The following is a 21,210-nucleotide window of genomic DNA, read 5'->3' as shown; positions in this document are numbered from 1 at the left end:
TAAGTCATGATGGTTTAACTGGTTTATTATTTGTGAAATGCTAAACATCATCTGCTTATCCTGTGTTTTGGGTGTTTTTTCATGCATTTTGGCTGAAAATTACTGTCGCAATCTGGCAACCCTGCCCAGAGTAGCTCAGTGTTTTCTTAAAAAACAAAAACAAACAACGAATTAACAGAAGAATGTTCATTTGTCGTTCTAAACATATTTAGGGTGTTTTTACCCACTTTCTGTCTCTCCCACGATGTTATTCCTCTCTTCTACAGCGTCAATTACATGCAAATGAATCATATGCAAATTTAGCGACTTCTAGCGACTTTTAGGACAGCCAATAGCTACTTTCCTTACTGAGGAGTTGGCAACACTGCCACACTGGCTAGCGTTAGCTGTGAGCTAACAAGCAGAAACTGAAAAACGGCTCGTCTTTAAATTTTTCAAAATCAACATTTTTTATCAGTTCAACCGGAAATGAACACAAGCGCGTGCATGCGCGGACATGTACTTATTTACTAAATATATCTTCAGTGTAAATCGAGCACAAGTGTTGAGAAAAAGGAGCAAACAGTAATAATAACGTTACGCTCAATCCGCTGTTCTGACTCTTGTCTGCCATGAATTTTCCTGCCTATGTAAGAACTATTTCTTCCTAAATAAAAGCGCTATATTAAGAAAAAAGAACGTCTCACCTGTCGTGTAATGTGAATTATAAAATATATAGTCTGGCCCTTTAAGAAAGTGAAGCGCACTATAGGGCGTAGGGAGCGAGTGTGTAGGGAATAGATCGGATTTGTACCGTTTCTGTGCTCGAGTTTTGCACTGAGCTTGTGTGACATGTAAAGTAGCGTTCTCGTTAACCACTCAAATGTTTGGACTTTGAATTATTTTAACATTACTTTACATCACCGTCATCGCAACATGAACATTTACATTCATATTTTTTGTTACGGTATAGAACTTAATTCTGGGTTACAGGCATAACTAATCGTACACGTTCATACACTTAATATAGAAAGAAATATCTGTAACTATAAACTAACCAGTTAACTTTTGAAATATATTGAAGTGTGTAGCTGCTATTATTCTGTTTTGTGTGGGCAGAGAGAGATTACAATGCCAAAATGTTATGTGTTAATGTTTGTGTTAAAGTGTAATTGATACACATGCATTTATACTTATGCGTATTTATTATAGATCAGACAAGATAAGCAATGTTTGACGTTCAGATTGTTAAATCTTTTTATAATAAATCATTGAAATATTGTAATTACACTCAAGTGTGTACACTGTAAAGTTTGTCCGCGACACCTCCACCCCCCCGCGGTAATACCGTATACCGCGGTATTTCCTGAAGACGGTATGACGGTATGAAAATCGGCAATATCGCCCAACCCTAATTTCCATTATTAATTGGATGAAACCAGGTTTACCGGAGGCAACCCATACACCACTTACGATAACGTCAAACTAAAAATCAGTTTGGGAACCCTGTAACTGTGGGGAAGTCTTTTTAGGCAGAACTCTTTAAAAAGTCAGACAAAAACATCCAAGAAAAGACTGTATAATATAAATACTTTAAAGAATTGCATTTATTGCATTTTGTAAAAATACATTTGAACAACTGGTTTACATTAACACAACTTATGAAACACAAACATCCATGAACTAGCAAAAGAAATGCTGTCTTATTGTGGTGCACTGTAGCAAGTTCCCATATGATTTGGATGTACTCAGGCTTCAATACTTCTTTCAGTCACCTCACAGTGTGGAAATAAACTCCATTCTGCAGAAACAGCATCAGACTGACAGTGTTCATCTGCTGTTCCAGATTGTTCTGGACAGGCGTGTCGCTCACTAGAAATCTTGTCTGATGTTCTCCTTATTCTCGTCTCCCTGCTGCTGTTTCAGCTGAGCAACATCGTTCTCCAGCTGCACAATGGCACGCTCAATCTCGTAGTTCTTACTCACCAGGGACACCCAGCTGTCATAGTAAATGAAAAAAAAAAACATAGACACAGTCAGTCCTTCCGATCTAGTCGTATCTCATTACCCGACTGCATTACGCTTCCTCTCTACTGATGCTGACCTCCATTACTGATTGAGGAGAGCGAGATTGACACACGCCCGCTCCGTCACGTGTGCAGTACCGACTGCATCTTTTCACTTCTGTGCAGGCGACATCTATCAGCTAGCAGAGGTCATAATTGCATCAGTTATGAGGTCCCTGCTACGGGTCCCATCCTGTATGAACAACAAGCCAATCGGTGTTCGTGTAGCTGCCCAGCCCACCCAGATGGCAAAGCTGAGTTTTGAACCAATGAGTTTGAAATGTCAGCTCTGGTGTGCTAGCGTGTTTTACCGCTGCATCACCTGAGCGGCACAGTCAGACTTTCTGTAACAAAATCAGCTTTTATAACATTAATAGTCAAACACTGTTATAGTTTAAAAATAGACTGACTTTGGCCGCTCAGGGGGCGCATCGGTAAAAACACATGCTGGAACCAGAGCTGGGATTTCGAATACATCAAATCTCAGCAATGCCTTGCCGGCTGAGGCTGAGCGGCCACATGAACAACGATTGGCGGGACTAAGCCGGATAGGGTCTCTCTCTCATGACTGGTGCAATTACGACCTCTGCTGGCTGATTGATGGCGCCTGCGCAGAGATGAGAAAAGAGTGCTCTTAGGGTGTGTCCCTCCGTACACAACACTGAGCTGCACTGCACTCGTCAAAGTGTAGGTGATAAGATGCATACGGCATGCTGCCCACGTGTCGGAGGGGGCGTGGGTTAGCTTCGTTCTCCTCAATCAGAGCAGAGATCGGCATTGGTGGAGGGGAAGCATGATGCAATGGGGTAATTAGACGGGAGAAGGGGAGAAAATGCATAAAGAAAAATATAAAATAAATAAATAAATAAACTGACTTTGACTCCAGTTCTCGCAGTTTGGCGCCTCCCGTTAGCTGATCATGTTTACGCTGCCAATTCAGATCCTGAATTTGCTTTCTGAAACAGAAGCAAAAGATTAGATTACAAACAAATACATAAATACAAAAAATATATAGCTCATCTTTTTTGTGTACTCTCTAAAGCCATGCACCAAAATTATACACAAATCACAAAAGAACACACTTTCTTTCATTTATTTTAACAGGACCAGGGGTCGCAACAGAGACCATGTTGTTTTCCCCCCTCACTACTTGTAGATTTTTTTTTTTGACTGAAAGTCACATTATTCAAAGTGTGTTAATAATAATAAGTAAATAGTAATAATTCAATCACATGCTTTACAAACTCTTCAGTAATCCACAGTAAAAAGTGATTTGAATGCATTTATTTATTTGGGTTTTAACGCCATGTTTAACACGTGTCATTTAACGGCAAAACAGGTATTATGTTTCTGTCTGTTTAATTTATCTTGTCTTTATATTTTGGTCCATTTTATATTTCATTTTCATGGCTGCAAGGTGGGTTAAAACTGTTCTTGTGTTGTCTTGTGTAAGAATTTCTTTATGGTTCAGGCATGTGTACTAGTTGTCTTTCCTTGGTGGATTTGGGGCATTCTACGATACTTGCATTTAAACAACCATTTTCATTCACAGCAGCTGCATTTGACACATACCAAACTTGAGATGCGACCCTGCACCTCACACTGCATCTGTTTTACATTGCAGCTCACTTGCATGCCTAACAAGCATACACTCCAGAGCAACTTGAAGTTTGAGTGGTTTAATTATAATAGAATTGCATTTGTATTGGAATTATTTAAATGTGACTGCCTGTCACACTTTGTGAAGGGGGTGTTCATAATGTTATGTACAATTCTGCTTATCTAGCAAATGAATATCCACATGTATTCAGTAACAGAATCCTCTAGAATCCTCTTTAGCAGCAATAACGTTTCCTGTAGCATAATGGTAACAATGAATGTTAGACCATTCTGGGCTTTCTTGCCCACTTTATGTCTTAGTTGGGCTAAAGGTCTGGCCTCTTAGAGAGATCAGTGATCTGTGCCATTCTGTTCGTCTATTAGTACACTTACATTTACAGCATTTATCAGACACTCTTATCCAGAGACTTGCAGTAGTGCTAGTACAAATAGCCAACAGTCTACATGTTTCACACTTTGGTTACATTCATGACAGAACAGGTAGTTTAAGGTTACACATGATTCATCAGTTCAAGTTCAATGTCAAACACCGTCAAGGACAATTTTGTATCTTCAATTCACTTAACATGTCTGTGGACTGGAGCTTTTGAAGGAAAACCATGCAAACATGGGAACAACATGCAAACTCCACACAGAAAGGTCCCAAACAGCTCCACCTGGGAATCAAACCCAGGACCTTCTTGCTGTGAGGCAGCAGTTCTACTTGTTGTGTCTAAGCTGTTGCTACTTTGAGCTAAAAAAAACTGGGTAATATGATAAAATAAAAAGCTAAATAAGCCAACAGCTTTGAAAATAAAAGCTGTGTTATTGTATTACCACAGTAACTGTATATATTTCCAGTACTACTATTTGAAATCCTTCTGGTCTCCTCTGAAATGTATAAAAAGAAGACTATCTACATATTCACTTTAGTAAATCAGGTTTTTCTTTTCATGCTGTACATTTTGTACACTGTATGGACAAAGTATTGGGATACCCATTCTAATTGTTAAATTAATGTGTTTCAGCCACAACTATTGCTAATAGGAGTAATAAATCAATTACAAACAGCAAATTATATGCTTCCAACTTTGCAGCAACAGTTTTGTTTCCTGTTCCAGCATGACTGTGCCCATGTGCAACACAAGGTCTATAAAGACATTATGAAATTAGTGACCTGCACTAAGTCCTGACCTTATCTCTACTGAACAGCTTTGGAATGAACTGGAACATCAGTTGATGCTTACATGACAAACATCAGATCCCAGCCATTTTTTTGACTGAATGGGCACAAATTCCCAACAACATACATAAAGTCTTGTTTGTTTGTTGTTTAATGTTTATATGTTGGTCATTCTCATGGCAAGATAGGTACCTAGATTTTGTACAGGTTATTTATTCATGTTCTTTGTCTAGTGTCCTTTCTGTGTTTAGTTCAAGATGTGTATTATCAGTCTTGTATGTTATATTTTGTGCACTTTGTCAATAAATGTTCAATGGTTATTTGTGTATTACAGTGGTCACATATCGGTGGGTCAGCAGTTTTGGTCATGTTTGGATGTTGTAGATTTGTTCTGTGTTTGTTTTTTTCCATTCTTTTTGCCACATATTTTTAATATAGGCTCAAAGTCTTATAAGAAGCTTTCTCTGAACAGTGGCTGTTATAGCTTAAGGAGGTAACTCACATAGAGGTACATTTATTTTAATAGCAATTGTTATTGAAATAAAACTTCCAAAAAACTCATGGTCAGGTGTCCAAATACTTTTGGCCATATAGTGTACTACGTTCACTTGGACATAAAAAAAAAATCACTTACCGAACTTTCTGCAGCTCCTTCTGTGCATTTTCAATCATGAAAGCCAAGTTACTGTTCAACAGAAAAAAAAAATATTAACATGAAAAGAAGTGCAAAACAAGATTTCTTAAATGATGGCAGTGTAAAAAGAGGCTAATTTTTACTGATACATACTCATTTGACAACTTCCAGGCATTAGTACCGTACTGTGCCATGAGTTCAAGGTTTTCTATGCGTACTGCTTGGTGTTCCAGCTGAGCCATCGAGTTATTCACACACTCCTGCCAAGCCGTAATGTCATTCTTTTGGCCTGAAGATGGGGCGGGCAGCTCGTATCTAAAGTTGTGAATATGTATGTTATTAAACAAAACAGGTAGACAAAATATATAGAATAGAATGCCTTTATTTGTCATATATACATATACAGATGTACAGTACAACGAAATTCTTTCTTTGCATATCCCAGCTTGTTTGGAAACTGGGGTCAGAGCGCAGGGTCAGCCACTGAACCCTGGAGCTGAAAAGGTTCAGGGCCTTGCATGGTAGAGCTGAGATTTGAACTCTCAACCTTTCAACTGATAGCCCAAAGCTCTACCCACGAGGCTACCATGGTCCCTATAGTGGAAATATAGTGGAAACCTACTCTTGCACTGCAGACTCCTACCCTGAACGAGAAGGGCCATACCTAATACACCCCTTTGACACATATGCAGTTGCCAACCACTTTCTTTTACCTGCCCAAAGCTGGTTCACACAGGGTATCTCAGGGAGTCACGCATTGATCTCCAGTGTCTGTGCAGAGGCCGTACTTACAGCAGTGAGGAGAAATCCTTTCAGCCATCCTACCTGGCAGACATAACAAATCATGTAGGTGCCAGGTCGGCAGACATCAGAGCTGAGATTCGAACTCGCAGGCTTGAAATCTCAGAACTGATGGGCTAGCGTGTTTTACTGATGCACCTTGTAAAACTTTTTACCCAATGTCATGTTGTCCAAGCTGTGCCAGGTCAGGTATGCAGACCAAATCTGATGTGGCAACCCCAAATATTTATACAGGAGCAGCCAAAATGAGGGGAGAAGACACATTATCTTCTGCATACATTAGATATTCTGCAATGACATTTGAAGTCAAGCCTTTTGTCTCTAATGCCTTACATTAATAATATACTTACCTCTTCATACTGAGAAGCTCCATGGGTTGGCGCGCTGCAAGCCTTTCAAACTCGTTCCTCATGATCTCTGTCTATGTAGAAAAAGAAAAAAAAAGGGTTTACCAATTATCCCGTGTACTGAAAATCCTTATGACAAAAATATCAGCTCAAAACAGATTGTTTTACACAGGGTGGACATTGCTGGAGGTTTTTTTTTTTACCAACTTGGCAGAAGCTTCACCTGATATAACTGATCAGTAGTTTAAAGGCTAATTTAAAACTTTGTATTATGTATAACTTGTGCATGGTTATTAAAGTATAGGAAAACCTAAGCCACCTTGGCTTTTTGTGGATTGATTTAATTATTAATTATTTATTTATTTATTTATTAGGATTTTAATGTCACGTTTTACACACTTTGGTTACATTCATGACAGGATCGCTAGTCATTTGGACACCTGACCATAAACTTTATAGACAGACATTTTATTTTAAAAACAAATGGTATAAAATTGTAAAGTGACCTCTATGCGATCGTTTCAGCTATAACAGCAACCACTGTTCCGAGAAGGCTTCTGACAAGACTTTGAGGTATGTCTATGGAAATGTGTGCCCATTTATTTAAAAAAACATTTGTATGTCTGTCCACTGATGTTAGTCAGGAAAGCCTTAATTAATGTTCCAGTTCATTCTAAAGCTGGTCAGTGGAGCTGAGGTCAGGGCTCTGTGCAGGCCACTGGAGTTTCTTTAAACCAAGATTTTCTTCATGTCTTTATAGACCTTGCTTAGTGCATAGGAGCACAGTCATGCTTGAACAGAAAAGGGCCATCCTTAAACTGTTGCTGCAAATGTGAAAGCATATAGTTTAGACTGATTCCTAAACCTGTTAGCAACTGTTGTGGCTGAAACACATTAATTCAATAATTAGCAGGGGTGTCCCAATACTTTTGTCCATAATGTACACACAACCAGCGCTTTTAGTCCATACAAACATAACTGCACTTACTTCAAAAACTGAAAAATCAGGTGTTGGCAGGTAACTCAGGTAATTCTTTGTAGGTCTGTATCGCCTCGTTTCCTCCTCCACCAAAGCTGCAGCCTAAAAAAAAACAAAAAAACATTTTACTGATATAAAGAACACTTTAAAAGTTTTCTTTCCAGCCACAAGTTGTGCAGAGAAAATGAGTTAAATTACATTATTTACGACCCGTGCACAATCAACCTTTAAAGTAGGGTAGTAGGCAGAATGTGTATTATAAATGTATTATGCATATTTAATGCTCAGACAGACCAAACTAAAAACAAGCATTTAAGAGACATCCATGTTTTTCTACTTAGTACAAAATATTTCAAATAAATCAGGTCCTTTTTCATTTGACATACTGTACAATATCATATTTACTCAATGTCAGATTATACAATAAAATTCATTAATGGCAGACCTGTAAAACAAACACATCAAGCACAAACACATCAAAATACGACTATTTCAAATATGATCTTAGGTTAACAATGTCAGACAATGCAGGCACTTTGTTTGGAGGGAAATTGTTCATAAACTGTTGGGGGCAATGTGAAAGGTAATATGGAAATGGCTTTGTAGCTCCTGAATTAGAGGTGTGAGGAGTATGTAACATGTTTCTGGTCAATTTGCATCAATGGCTTATTAACCAAATCAAACCTAACCTCTCACTTGAAGCCCAGATAACCCAAATGAAGCTCTGTTATTAAGGACACATGAGAAGAACCAATTAATTGAAAAAGACAATGTACTATATGCGCACTCTCTTACGCATTCTAAGACAGCCAGCTCTTTTACTTCTGGTACTTGTATAGAATGCTTATAGCCTATTTATCAACAGGCTAGCAATGACATTTATTTATTTTACTTTTTGGTTGCTTCAAGACTTGCTAAGACTTACAGTCAAATAAAACAGTGGATTATTCAAGCAAGTAAGAAAACACTTTTTTCTGCATCTACACCTAAACTGAGCCTGCTGAACGCCTTACCATGTAAAAATCTACTGTCTCCACCTGAGCCAGCAAAACAATGAACGCTGCTTTATAGTAGGCTTCTTTGAGAGACATATTAGAGAGTTAAGTCAAAAACTGCAGGATCTGAAGACGAAGCGTAGTCGGGGTGCTCTGGAATGGTATCAGCCTGGTGTGTCAATTTATGCTAGTTGATCTCTCCTCTCAGAAACCCCAGGTCTTGAGATTGGATTGAAGAAACTGTTCCACTCCAACAACACCAACCAATGTCACCAACATCCAAAAGTCGGCTACAAACTGGCGTATTGTGACTAACTGTAAAGTTATTCGTCTATATAGGGACGGACCATTTCTGTCTTGTTGTACTTTGTTGTACTTTCTAAAGGCTTGAAACAAAGGCACAGCAATTTAGCACCTTCACTCGTTAGAATTTTAAACTCCTTTCTTAAAACGTTGATGCCAATAGAATAAGATCACAGCAACAGTACGAATGACAGAAGCAATTTAACTGGCTGAGATTTTACTAGAGGTACGTCATCACCACAAAAAGCAAAGAGTCAGTTAGGCTTGAATGAGTTGAAGGTAAAAAAAGAAAGAGGACGGCCAGCAACAAGATGGATAGATACAATAAGAGGAAAAAGGAGATGAGGACCTAGATAGAAGACAGAATGCTCTGGAGGAACACTATACATACAGTCACCAGGATTTAAATCAATTTGAGAACACTTAGTGTTACTAACAATAATAATAATAATTACAACGATCATTATAATTATACATAAACAATACAGGTTGGTACCACATGCACCAACAAAGCAAAAAATATAATGAATAAATGAAAATGAAGGAAAAGGCAAAAATACTTTATTTATGACAATAATACAGTAAAAATTATGTAAACGTTTAAGCAACGTACAGTATCTCGGTTAGCCATCCAGTTAGCCACTTAGCATAGATGCTAACTTGGTTACAAACGAACAAACAGCGTAAACTTTCATATATTAAACTCCAACAATAATAAATATTTACTTACTGCTTCTCTGACTCCAGGAGCATCATAGCCTTGGTCGAAATAAGGTAAAGCGTCTACAAACACTTCACCCGCTACTGAAGACGCTCCAGACATCTTTCTAACAAAACTACAACAACATGCTCGTTTTGCTATCGTGTGTCTTTTTCCCACCCGTGTTACGACTAACCCCGCCTTCTACACGCCAACTGGTTAGTAAGTTTCACTTCTGGGGAAACTGTCCAATCAGAAACAAACTAATACTGCATCTATCAAAATACACTTACTTTCCAACACAATCTTCTTTAAAGCCAAATTTAAGTATCGAAGTATTCTCACAGAACACATAAATAACACTAGTACTTTATCACATAGCTGTTGTTTGCAGTTGCAATTTAAAAACATCTACAGTGAGTATTTAGCTTTTTGCAACGTTGGAGGAAAAAGAACAGTTGTAGCCTAGTGGTTAAGCTACTGGGCAACTAATCAGAAGGTTGCTGGTTCAAGCCCCACCACTGCCAGGTTGCCACTGTTGGGCCCTTGAGCAAGGCCCTTAACCCTCAATTGCTTAGATTGTATACTGTCACAACTGTAAGTCGCTTTGGATAAAAGCACCTGCTGTAAATGTAAAAAGCTTACATATGTAATTTGTATTAAATAATATGTATTATAAGTCCCTTCCATGCACTTGCCAATTTAAAACAGTTTTTAGAAGGATTTAAGTCAGAGGCCATGCAAGTGCCTTTATTTACAAAAAACTTTTTTCTTTATTTTCAGGGATATCATTCTGTGAAACAATTCAGATTTAGGGTTGTTGTTTTGTTTTTTTTGCAAATAAGATCAAATATCTAACAAATATGTCAAGGTGCATTACTTTATTCATGTTTTCTTCTTGATGTTTAATGCCCCAGTACAGTTTGCAGAAAAGTAGCTTCCACATCATAAATGCTTGTGTAATTTTTTGTGCATCTTTAAGCCTGTCGTCATAGCTAAAGATAGACACCGCCAGACAAACAACCCTGTGTAACTGTTGTTCCTGCTGTTATGTTTGTTTATTAGGATTTTAACGTCATGTTTTACACTTTGGTTACATTCATGACAGGAACGGTAGTTACTCATTACACAAGGCTCATCAGTTCACAAGTTTAATATCAAACACAGTCATGGGCAATTTTGTATCTCTAATTCACCTTACTTTCATGTCTTTGGACTGTGGGAGGAAACCGGAGCACCCGGAGGAAACCCACGCAGACAGGGGGAGAACGTGCAAACTCCACACAGAAAAGACCCGGACCGCCCCACCTGGGGATCGAACCCAGGACCTTCTTGCTGTGAGGCTACAGTGCTACCCACTAAGCCACCGTGATGCCCGTTCTTGCTGTTTTCAAATCATTCAACAACTCCTTTAAAGTTACTGCTTGCTTCTCTTTTACCTTTCTTATAATGGAAAGTGCATTGTGAGGCTCATCTTGTGTGGCTCATCATTTTAAGCACAATTACTTAGTTAATTCAGTCAATTTAAGTGTTTTGCCCCTAAGAACTGTACAATGCTCCCTTCCCTTCACCATGATTGCTTCGTGTTAAATGGAATTTTCCTAAATGGGAACATTTTTATAACATAAGGTAGTTTGCACATTTGAAACATCTAAAACTCAATTCAATGTTTCTGTAACATTTGCACATATACATTTTTAAAATACTGATAAGATTTTTTAAAAATCAATTTATTGTTTTAAACATGCCCATGCTTAAAAATACATGTTTTTATTTGTATAGGTACCAAGTCACAAGACATGTCAAAAGATAATTAAAAAATATGCATTGGAAGTTAAGTTTTAACCACTGCTTTATCCTGGTCAGGGTCGCAGTAGGTCTGACCTCCCTGAAATCAGTGGGTGCAATGCAGCAACAAACTCCAAATATGATGTCGTTAACATCACACCACCATCACTTCTTATCATTTACTGAAAATGCATTGTAAATGTGTTTTGTTTGATATTATGAACGTTGATACTGAATACATTTAAGGCAACGTATGATGGGGAGCAGGTGACCAATTTGAACACAACCCAAAGGTAGACGTATAGACTAGCCAATCCTAACTAAGGCAGCTAACTTGTCGCAATACGGGTAGGAAATAATGTTCTTCTTGGGTTTTTAGAGTGTTGAAGTGTGCATTAGTCCCCCTGGTGTGCGGGCTGATATAGAAAAAGCAATACTAGGGCTGTGCCTGCACAAGCACAAAATCTAACACAGCATTCACAAGTAAACTGCAAAAAAACATCAGCACCAGGTCTACATGCACTTCAGTAATTTAGTAACGTCTAGGAAAAAGTAGTTTTTAATTGTGCATTGTAAGTAGCCATCAATCACTAAGTTTTAGTATATAATATCTGGGTTTTGTAAAATGTTTATTTTGTTTTTGGCAGGGCCCTTTTGATGGAAGGATCTCACAGTTAAGTGAGTTAAGTGCTATCTGGACTGAGGAACAGCGCAGATTACTGCCCTGTGGACATCCTTCTGCGATGGAGTCTTAGCTCCGGTTCTGTGCTAAAATCACTGGAGAACATGCGTTGGGCTTCTTGCTGAATCTCCTTCAGCCATACCATGTGAATATTCTCAATTTCATTGGAAAATGCCTGCAGCTTTCCATTAAATACTTGCACAAGGGAACGCGTGGCCTCCGGTAGGGAACTCATGGCTGCGTCCCTTTATTGAAATGCAACCTTAACAGTCCAACTGATTTCGTGTCGCTGCGTCTATAATAAACATTCAGTTCCGATTAAACAAGAGCGATTCCTCTCGGACGTGATATCTCATTGTATCTCACATCTGGCTTGGGACACCCAGAGATTACCTTGAGATTCCTTTAGAGGAGGGGGAATCTGGGTCTGGAAACAGGGAAGTCTGGGTTGATCTGTTTAGCCTGCTGCCACTGTGATGGTCACAAGGTGAAGAAGACAGATGATAAGCAAAAAGTTGGACATTTATAGATCTCCAGCTGATTTATGTTATTGTAAGCTTTATGCATTTGTCTCCCATTTTCTCCCAATTTAGTGTAGTCAATTTGTCTTCCGCTGCTGGGGGATCCCCGATTGCAGTCGAGGTGAGTATATTGCTGCTCACGCGTGCAGCCCTTAGTGGAACCCTTTTTCACCCATTCTGCACAGGCGCCTCTCTATCTGCTAATCAGGGTCCTTACACAGCTTTTGAAGACCCCACCCACATAGTCCGGTCATACCGCACTAGCAGAAACGTGTCCCAGCAGAAACGGCGCCCAGATGACCGGTGGCAACACAGAGTTTCGAACTGAAGAGTTCAAAATCTCGGGCGCTGATGTTACAGATGTTCTTTATGTGATTGACCATTCCAGCTCTGATAATTCATCATAGCATTATCAAAATTTAAAAAAGTTCTTAAATTAGGATATACACCAAAAAAGCAAAAACAACCCCCCAATTCAATGTTTGTTAGTATGGCCAAGACTTATTGATGTCTGAGGACATGAAGGCTATGGACTCAATTACACACCATCAGAATTGCTACTGGGGCTCAAAGTGCAGATCATTTTGAAGCTGGTAATGGGGTGAATGTGTCAACCCATCAAACCCTTCTGTATTGGCAAAGTGCCCACTCCTGTCCACCATCAAAAGCACATACAATGGGCATGCAGGCAACAGAACTGGACAATGGATCAATGGAAGATGGATTGATCTGAAGAATCCTGTTTTCTCCAAGAACACATGGACAGCCTGGCACATACACATCATTTACCTGTGAAAGAGATGGCCCCAGGATTCACTGTAGAAGGATCCACCAAACAACGTACAGGAGGTTAACCTTTGAAGGATCCACTGGTAATGCTCAGGTACCAGACGACATCTTCAGATGTCTTGTGGAGTCCATGTCTCAGCAGGTCAGAGCTGTTTTGACAGCGTGTTTTAAATACAGAAATAGGCAGTTTTTTACTTAAATAACTAAATTAACTGTTAAACCCTAAAAGACAAAAATGTCTACACCTATTGACCCATATCACACTGTACCAGACATTAATAGTTTTATATAAAAGCATTTTATTAGAAAATGTAAGAACATTGCAGGATTATGCAGAGCAATCAAACAGGACGGTAGCATATAAAATGTAAAAGCATTTTTATAATGGAAAATTTTAATCCACACAAACATGTAATCTGTTAAAAAAAACAACCCCAACAGATTTTGAGCATTAAAATTACACATTTAAGATACATAAAAATCTACTGTGAAGCATGAACAGTGTGCCTCAGAGAAATTATAAATACCTAACTTTTAAAGAGATGAAAACACCTCTTTTTATTAAACTGTAATCTAAAATACTACTTTCCAGTTCGGAAAGCTTTTGGATGGTGAAAAAAATATCTGAACATAGAGTCACTCTCCCAATTGTTTCCACACTTGTTAACATTGATAAAAGCGACCATAAACTGTTACTATAGTCAATTAGCTTAATCTCACACTGAAATATAATTGCAAAGTAAACTAACACTATATGGCTCAACACATGTGAATACTAAACCATCAGCTTGTTGGAGATCCGATTCCAAGACCATGGGCATTAATATGAAATGATAATATAATATGCGATCTCCGTGAGTGGTCCGGGCGCCTGCTTGAGTAGGGGTTGGGGGAGGCACATGGAGTCTACAGTGGCTCTCTGTATGTGATACGGCTCTGTGTGGGAACCAAACACTGGCGAGTGATAAGAAGCAGCTGCAGATTGGACACGTCGTAGGTGGTGTGTGGTGATCTGGCGCTCCTTGATTAGATCGGGTGTTGTGCAGGCGGAAGCGGATTCACAATCTGGAGTGGGAAATGACTAAATCTGGAGATAAAGGGGGATTCTTTTTTTTTTTGCATTTCCCCCAATTTTCCTCCCAATCTAGTCGTATCTAATTACCTGATTGCATTATGCTTCCTTATACTGATGTTGACCTCCACTCTGACTGAGGAGAGTGACTAACACACGCCCCCTCCGACACGTGCAGTAGCCAACTGCTTTTTTTCATCTGCACGAGGTGAGTTCATATGTGGATCAGCTTTGTGTACAGAGAGACATACCCTGATCACATTATCCCTCATGTCTGTGCAGGCGCCATCAATCAGCCAGCAGAGGTCGTAAATGCATCAGTTATGAGGTCCCCTCCAGCACCTTGAACAACAAGCAAATCGTTGTTCTTGTAGGCGCCCAGCCTGCTGGGTGGCAGAGCTGAGATTTGAACAGACAAGTTTGAGATGTCAGCTCTGTTGTGCTAGTGTGCTTTACCGCTGCTCCACCTGAGCACCCTAAAGGGGAAAAAGTCTACTGTAATACTTAAGTTAGAGTTCTCTTACCGTGTTCAGTGCGAGATTATGGTAATTCGCCACATACCCGTTTTTTTAAACCAAGTTTGACAACAATTCTGGAGATGACGATTATTTATTTTTAGTAACACAAAAGACCAAAAATATCAGGATTATTGTAAAAAGGGCTACTTCATTATCCTGAATCTTCCTATAATGAACCCACAGGCTTTATATAATGACATGACACTGACAGCTCCCAGCTCTCAGTCTTTTTTTGTGACATGTTTCTACAAATCCATTTGCAGTTATGAACCTTATAAAATTGCACAGGCGCTCCCAGCACGGGCGTTTTAAGGGCAGAACAAGTCTAGTCCGGACTCGACCTCGGCTCCACCCAGCTGGTCAGTTTTCTCTGAGAAGAATGCTCACTGGAGTGATCTCTGACTCACATCTCCTCTCTGAGCACTCCTTCTTGTTTGGCACAGGACTCATGGCTTCTTCTTAGCTTACGCAATCTCTCACTTCTTCTGTAAGAACTTCATTTTGTTCCCTGAAAGCACAACAATCTGTTTTAGTGATCTGACAGTCTGAACGTTTTCCTTTTTTGGTGGCGGTACATCGACTGTCTTACCGAGTCCCTTGAGAAATTTGTTGACTCCGCTGGGTTCAGGCTCAGGACAGGAGGTGAGGTATTCTGCTGCTCTCACTTCAAACAGACCTGTAAAAATGACACCAATGCAAATGTTAACAAAAACTCAGGAGCCACAGAGTGCATTTATGGTCCGTGTACCTTCGGTCATTCGTTTTCACTTCAAATCCCAAAGACAAGAAAACAGGTCGTTTTTCGTTTCAAAAAACAATATTGAAATAACAAACGAGCAGAAAAAAGGATTGTATTTTAATTAAATCAACATTTTTTATCAGTTCAACCAGAAATAAACGTGCAAGCGCGTGTATGCGCTGACGTGTATATTATCTGCTTCATATAAACAGTGTAAATCAAGCACAAGTGTTGAGAAGACGAAGCATAAAGTAATAATAACGTTACGCCGCGTCCCCTGTTCTGACTTTTGTGTCTGACATACTTTTTCCTGCCCATGTAATTCACACAAGAACTATTTTTCCTAAATAAAAGGGCTATTCTAAGAAAAACAATGCTGTTTATAACGTCTCATCGTCATCACAATATGTACATTAATATTTTTTTTACCGTATAGGACTCAATATTGTAATACAGGTATAACTAATCGTACATGTCACTGTGTAACTATTACAACATTTAATGCATTTTAATCAGTGTTCTGCTTCATGCACTTATAAGAAATAGCTTTAACTAAAAATTAACTAAATAACTTTTTGAAATATATTTGATTGTTGTTTGCTCCTTGTTTACTGCAGAGTTAGTTAGTGCAATTTTATTAATTTTGAATGTTTATTGGCCGAGAACAAGAAATACTATAATACAACATAAATAAATAAATGACGTCTGGAACATCAGGCGATCATCCAGTATAAAACTAACATGACCACGCCGGTGTACAACGTCCAGTATGGAAATCGCTTCCTCATAATGTTTGTTTTTTGCAGAGCAAATATATGCACGTCAAATATACAAACACAAAAGTCAGAACAACCGGGGACGCGTCGTTACGTTATTTTTACATTTTCAACACGTGTGCTTGATTTACACTCTCTATATATGAAATACATGCATGTTAGGCGTGCACACGCTTGTGTTTATTTCCGGTTGAATTGATAAAACATTTTGATTTCGGAAAATTAAAATAAGACCCGTTTTTCATTTTCTGCTTGCTTGTTATTAAATGTTTTTATCTTAAAAAAAAAAAAAAAAAGAATAACACCCTGTTTTCCTGTTTTTCAACTTTGGGATTTGAAGTGAAAAATGAATGACCAAAGGTACAGACCATTTATGTCTACAACCTAATCTAATATAATTGCAAAAAGATTCCGATTTTGATTATACATACTTTATTAAGCATGTTGAGTAATCTAATCATGGGGGGAAAAAAAGAGTAAGATAATCTAATTTATTTCTAAACAAAGCTCATTTAATGTTACTTTGAAACTCTACACCTCAAATAAAAAGAACAAAATAAAATATATTTTACAATGACATAAATTCACTGGTAAATACTTTGTTTTATCGTAAGTCAAATGTCTACATACACTTGTAATGGACATGTACACTTTATAGCCAAGAGTATCTAGACACTAGATCTATCTGGATTGTTTATTCTACAGTATATATAAGCCACAGTAACTATTTTAAACAAATGTTTTCAAACTTGTCACAACAGTTTGGGCAAGGCCCACTGCGGTTACAGAAAGACTGTTCCACCTGTTAACAAACTAAGTCCATAATGACACGGTTTGAAGAGCTTGAGGAACACTTGGAGAGCGATGGCTGCTACCACACCTTTTTACCTTTGGAAAGAACTGGAACACAGATTGCAACCCTAGGCTTTTAAAAAAAATGTCTTTATGCATTTTCTTCTGCTTTTAGCGTGTCCAATTGCCCGAGTGCATCACGCTTCCTTTCCACTAATGCCGGCCCTGGCTCCAATTGAGCTGAACGAAACTAACCCACGCTTCCTCCGACACGTGGGCAGCAGTCATATGAATTTTGTTTCATACACCAGACGAGACCAGCTGCGGACCAGCTCTGTGTACGAAGAGACACACCCTGATCCGCACTCTTTCCTCGTCTCTGTTCAGGCGGCATCAATCAGCCAGCAGAGGTCATAGTTGCATCAGTCATGAGAAAGTCCCTATCCGGCTTAACATCCCACCCCTATATGAACAACAGGCCAATCGTTGTTCGTGTGGCTGCTCAGCTTAGCTGGCAGGCAGAGCTGAGACTCGATACGATATATTCGAGATCCCAGCTCTGGTGCGCTAGCGTGTGTTTTTACCGCTGCACCACCTGAGCGGCAGCCCTAGGCTTTTTTACCCATCATCAGTGCCTGCCCTTACAAATTCTTGTTATGACTAAATGGGCAGAAAGTCTGAAAGACAATGCAATGTCTCATGGAAAGCCTTCCCAGAAAAGTGGTGGCTGTTACAGCCGTAAATTGGGGAAGAGCATAACAGATGCAGTAATAAGATATGAAATGAGAGGAGTTTGTTTCCAAAATTCTACAATAACTAAACTTAAAACAAATCGGGAAAGAAGAGTATGTTAAAATTCTTTCATTGAAGTCTAAAAGATGAACATAAAAATGACAAAATTGCTTGCTGCAAGCAGTTATTAATGTATGGGGGAAATAATTATTTTAAGGCTAATAAAGATGTTGAAGAAATTTGTCCCTTAAATAAATATAAAAATATGTGATTTTTATTTAAGTTCCCATTAAGAAATATCATGTTTTGTTTGATCTACAAAATGTTTACAAAGACATGGACTGAGAACCATACAGGGGGCAATTACTTACAGCATTAGGTACTTGTACAGTTCATTTTTACAATTAGTGAATTACTGTATACTAGTATGACAGAATCAAATTTACTCCGGAAATTGATTTATTTGGGTTTTAATGCCATGTTTAACACGTGTCATTTAATGGCAAAAACAGGTATTATGTTTCTGTCTGTTTAATTTATCTTGTCTTTATATTTTGGTCCATTTTATATTTTCATGGCTGCAAGGTGGGTTAAAACTGTTCTTGTGTTGTCTTGTGTAAGAATTTCTTTATGGTTTCAGGCATGTGTACTAGTTGTCTTTCCTTGGTGGATTTGGGGCATTCTATTAGAATGTGTTTTATTGTAACAGGTGTTTGTCAGATTTAACATGGTGGTTTTTTTTCTCTCCTTTCATCAGGTGATGGTGGGTGACTCTGGTGTGGCTGATTCTGCATCTTGTGTACAGATGCAAACAATACAGTTTGTTGGTGGTCTGAGTGTTCCATTCAGTTTGCTATTTTTGTTTGATGTAAATATTTATTAGTGGTTTGAAATCTGTTGAAGGGATTTTGATGTTTATCGTATTTTGTCTGGCTAGTTGATCTGCTTTCTCATTTCCAGCTATCCTGCTGTATCCTGGTACCCAGCATAACTTAATGTCATATTCCAGTTCTGTTAGTTTGTTGATTATCTTTTGTATGTCCATAATGATAGGGTGGTCTGATGTGCATGATTCCAGCGCTTTAAGGCAATCTGTGCATATTAGATTTACTCCGGAAATAAGGAATTGCTAATATTTAATTATAAATTATTCATTTCTGAATCCCTTTAATTTGCAGACATTTTTCCTGTTTAAGTGTGAATCATTGCTGAATCATTTATAACTAAATCAGCTCAGAATCAACTAGAGAAATTTAATGCAATGTAAAGAGAACATGCTGACTACCAAAGTGCTGACTATCAAAGATGCAAAGCTGGGAACTTCCTTAGGATTTGAGTTGGAAAGGGGTTTAAGCATGGACAGTTTATAATATTTAAAATAATATGAATCTATGCATTTAATTTTCTAATTAACAAAAACATAGAAAGAAAAGAAATAGGAAACAAGCTATCTAAAGTAGAACTCGTTGCTGCCTTGTTTTTGCATATGGAACAGATCTGATGACCGTGTTTATGTGGGAGTCCTCACATACCCTTAACTCCCTTGCGCAGTTCACGGTCCTGGATGAAGCCGGCGAACATCTGCGTATCCATGAAGAGTTGGAGGAACTGACGCACACCTCGAGATGGATGAGATTTTCTAAACGTTTCTCTGTTCAGCTCCCGGACACCATTGTATCCTGTATCGCAGATGTGCAGCGGGTAATGGCCCACAAGCTCCACAAAGAATCGCACGAACACCTCAGACACCAGAGCACTCAGATCACATCGATCTGCGGGGACAGGAAGGTTAGAAAATAGTAGGAGGAAAATGACACAGCCATACTAATATTATTTATTACAAGTATTTTTTACTAACTATGAGGATCTTCAAAAAGTTTCCAAACTTTTATATTTTGGTTGAAAACTGAGGGTGTGAGGAGTAGTAATTGGTCGTGTCTGAGAGACTGAGAGAGAGCTTATAGTCTGGATTTAGTGCCATCTAATTTCCACCTTTTTGGACGCTCAAAGAAGCTTTAAAGGGAAGGGAAGATTTTCATGTGATGATGTGAAAGCACACACTACACACTCAGCCAAAAACATTTTTTGCTGATGGCATTAAAAAGTTGGTGACTATGTAGAAAAGTAATGTAATATGTTTTTGAAATTCTTAATAAATAAAGTAAAAAAAAAAGGGTGGAAACCTTTTAAAGAACCCTTGTATATAGATAGACTATGCACCGATCAGCCATAACATTAAAACCACCTCCTTGTTTCTACACTCACTGTCCATTTTATCAGCTCTACTTACCATATAGAAGCACATTGTAGTTCTACAATTACTGACTGTAGTCCATTTGTTTCTCTGCATGCTTTGTTAGCCCCCTTTCATGCTGTTCTTCAATAATCAGGATTCTCCCAGGACCACAGAGCAGGTATTATTTAGGTGGTGGATCATTCTCAGCACTGCAGTGACACTGACATGGTGATGGTGTGTTAGTGTGTGTTGTGCCGGTATGAGTGGATAAGACACAGCAGAACTGCTGGAGTTTTTAAAACACCTCACTGTCCCTGCTGGACTGAGAATAGTCCACCAACCAAAAATATATCCAGCCAACAGCGCCCCGTGACCACTGATGAAGATCAAAGATGACCAACTCAAACAGCAGCAATAGATGAGCGATCGTCTCTGACTTTACATCTACAAGGTGGACCAACTAGGTAGGAGTGTCTAATAGAGTGGACAGTGAGTGGACATGGTATTTAAAAACTCCAGCAGCGCTGCTGTGTCTGATCCACTCATACCAGCACAACACACACTAACACACCACCACCATGTCAGTGTCACTGCAGTGCTGAGAATGATCCACCACCTAAATAATACCTGCTCTGTGGTGGTCCTGGGAGAGTCCTGATCATTGAAGAACAGCATGAAAGGGGGCTAACAAAGCATACAGAGAAACAGATGGACTACAGTCAGTAATTGTAGAACTACAAAGTGCTTCTATATGGTAGGTGGAGCTGATAAATGGACAGTGAGTGTAGAAACAAGGAGGTGGTTTTAATGTTATGGCTGATCGGTGTATATATAAAGATTTGAAGTATGTACTGACCACTTTGTCTCTCCTCTTCACCGAGTTCTAGTATCTCTTCTCGACTCTCCAAGACTTCCTGCAGGGCTGCTTGGAGCTTACTGGGCAGAATACAGTCTTCATCTCCCATCTGGAAGACAAACA

The 21,210-nt window shown here is 38.8% G+C and overlaps 2 protein-coding genes across 3 annotated transcripts in view; both read right to left on the bottom strand.

Moving 5' to 3' along the window:
* Positions 1 to 1,568: 1,568 nt before the first annotated feature.
* Positions 1,569 to 9,762, bottom strand: bcas2 (BCAS2 pre-mRNA processing factor). The gene is made up of 7 exons (XM_062998507.1): positions 9,617 to 9,762; positions 7,598 to 7,690; positions 6,613 to 6,683; positions 5,615 to 5,776; positions 5,462 to 5,512; positions 2,921 to 3,001; positions 1,569 to 1,978 (listed from the first exon to the last, which is right to left on the bottom strand). The coding sequence occupies exons 1-7, from the start codon at positions 9,707 to 9,709 to the stop codon at positions 1,852 to 1,854; spliced, it is 678 nt and encodes a 225-aa protein (XP_062854577.1). The 5' UTR covers positions 9,710 to 9,762; the 3' UTR covers positions 1,569 to 1,851.
* A 3,932-nt stretch (positions 9,763 to 13,694) lies between these two features.
* The window catches only part of dennd2c (DENN/MADD domain containing 2C), a 47,249-nt gene continuing 39,733 nt past the window's right edge, over positions 13,695 to 21,210 (bottom strand). For both annotated transcript variants that reach the window (XM_062999123.1, XM_062999124.1), the window contains exons 16-19: positions 21,088 to 21,196; positions 19,528 to 19,767; positions 15,546 to 15,632; positions 13,695 to 15,464 (exon numbers count right to left, since the gene is read on the bottom strand). In XM_062999123.1, the coding sequence (XP_062855193.1) occupies positions 15,433 to 15,464; positions 15,546 to 15,632; positions 19,528 to 19,767; positions 21,088 to 21,196 (468 nt within the window). In that variant the 3' untranslated portion in view covers positions 13,695 to 15,432. The remainder of the gene's footprint in view (positions 15,465 to 15,545; positions 15,633 to 19,527; positions 19,768 to 21,087; positions 21,197 to 21,210) is intronic.

The sequence above is a fragment of the Trichomycterus rosablanca genome, chromosome 7 (genome assembly GCF_030014385.1).
Source record: "Trichomycterus rosablanca isolate fTriRos1 chromosome 7, fTriRos1.hap1, whole genome shotgun sequence".
Taxonomy (NCBI): Eukaryota; Metazoa; Chordata; class Actinopteri; order Siluriformes; family Trichomycteridae; genus Trichomycterus; species Trichomycterus rosablanca.
Note: the sequence above shows the minus strand (reverse complement) of the source record. Positions and strands in the feature narration are given on the sequence as shown.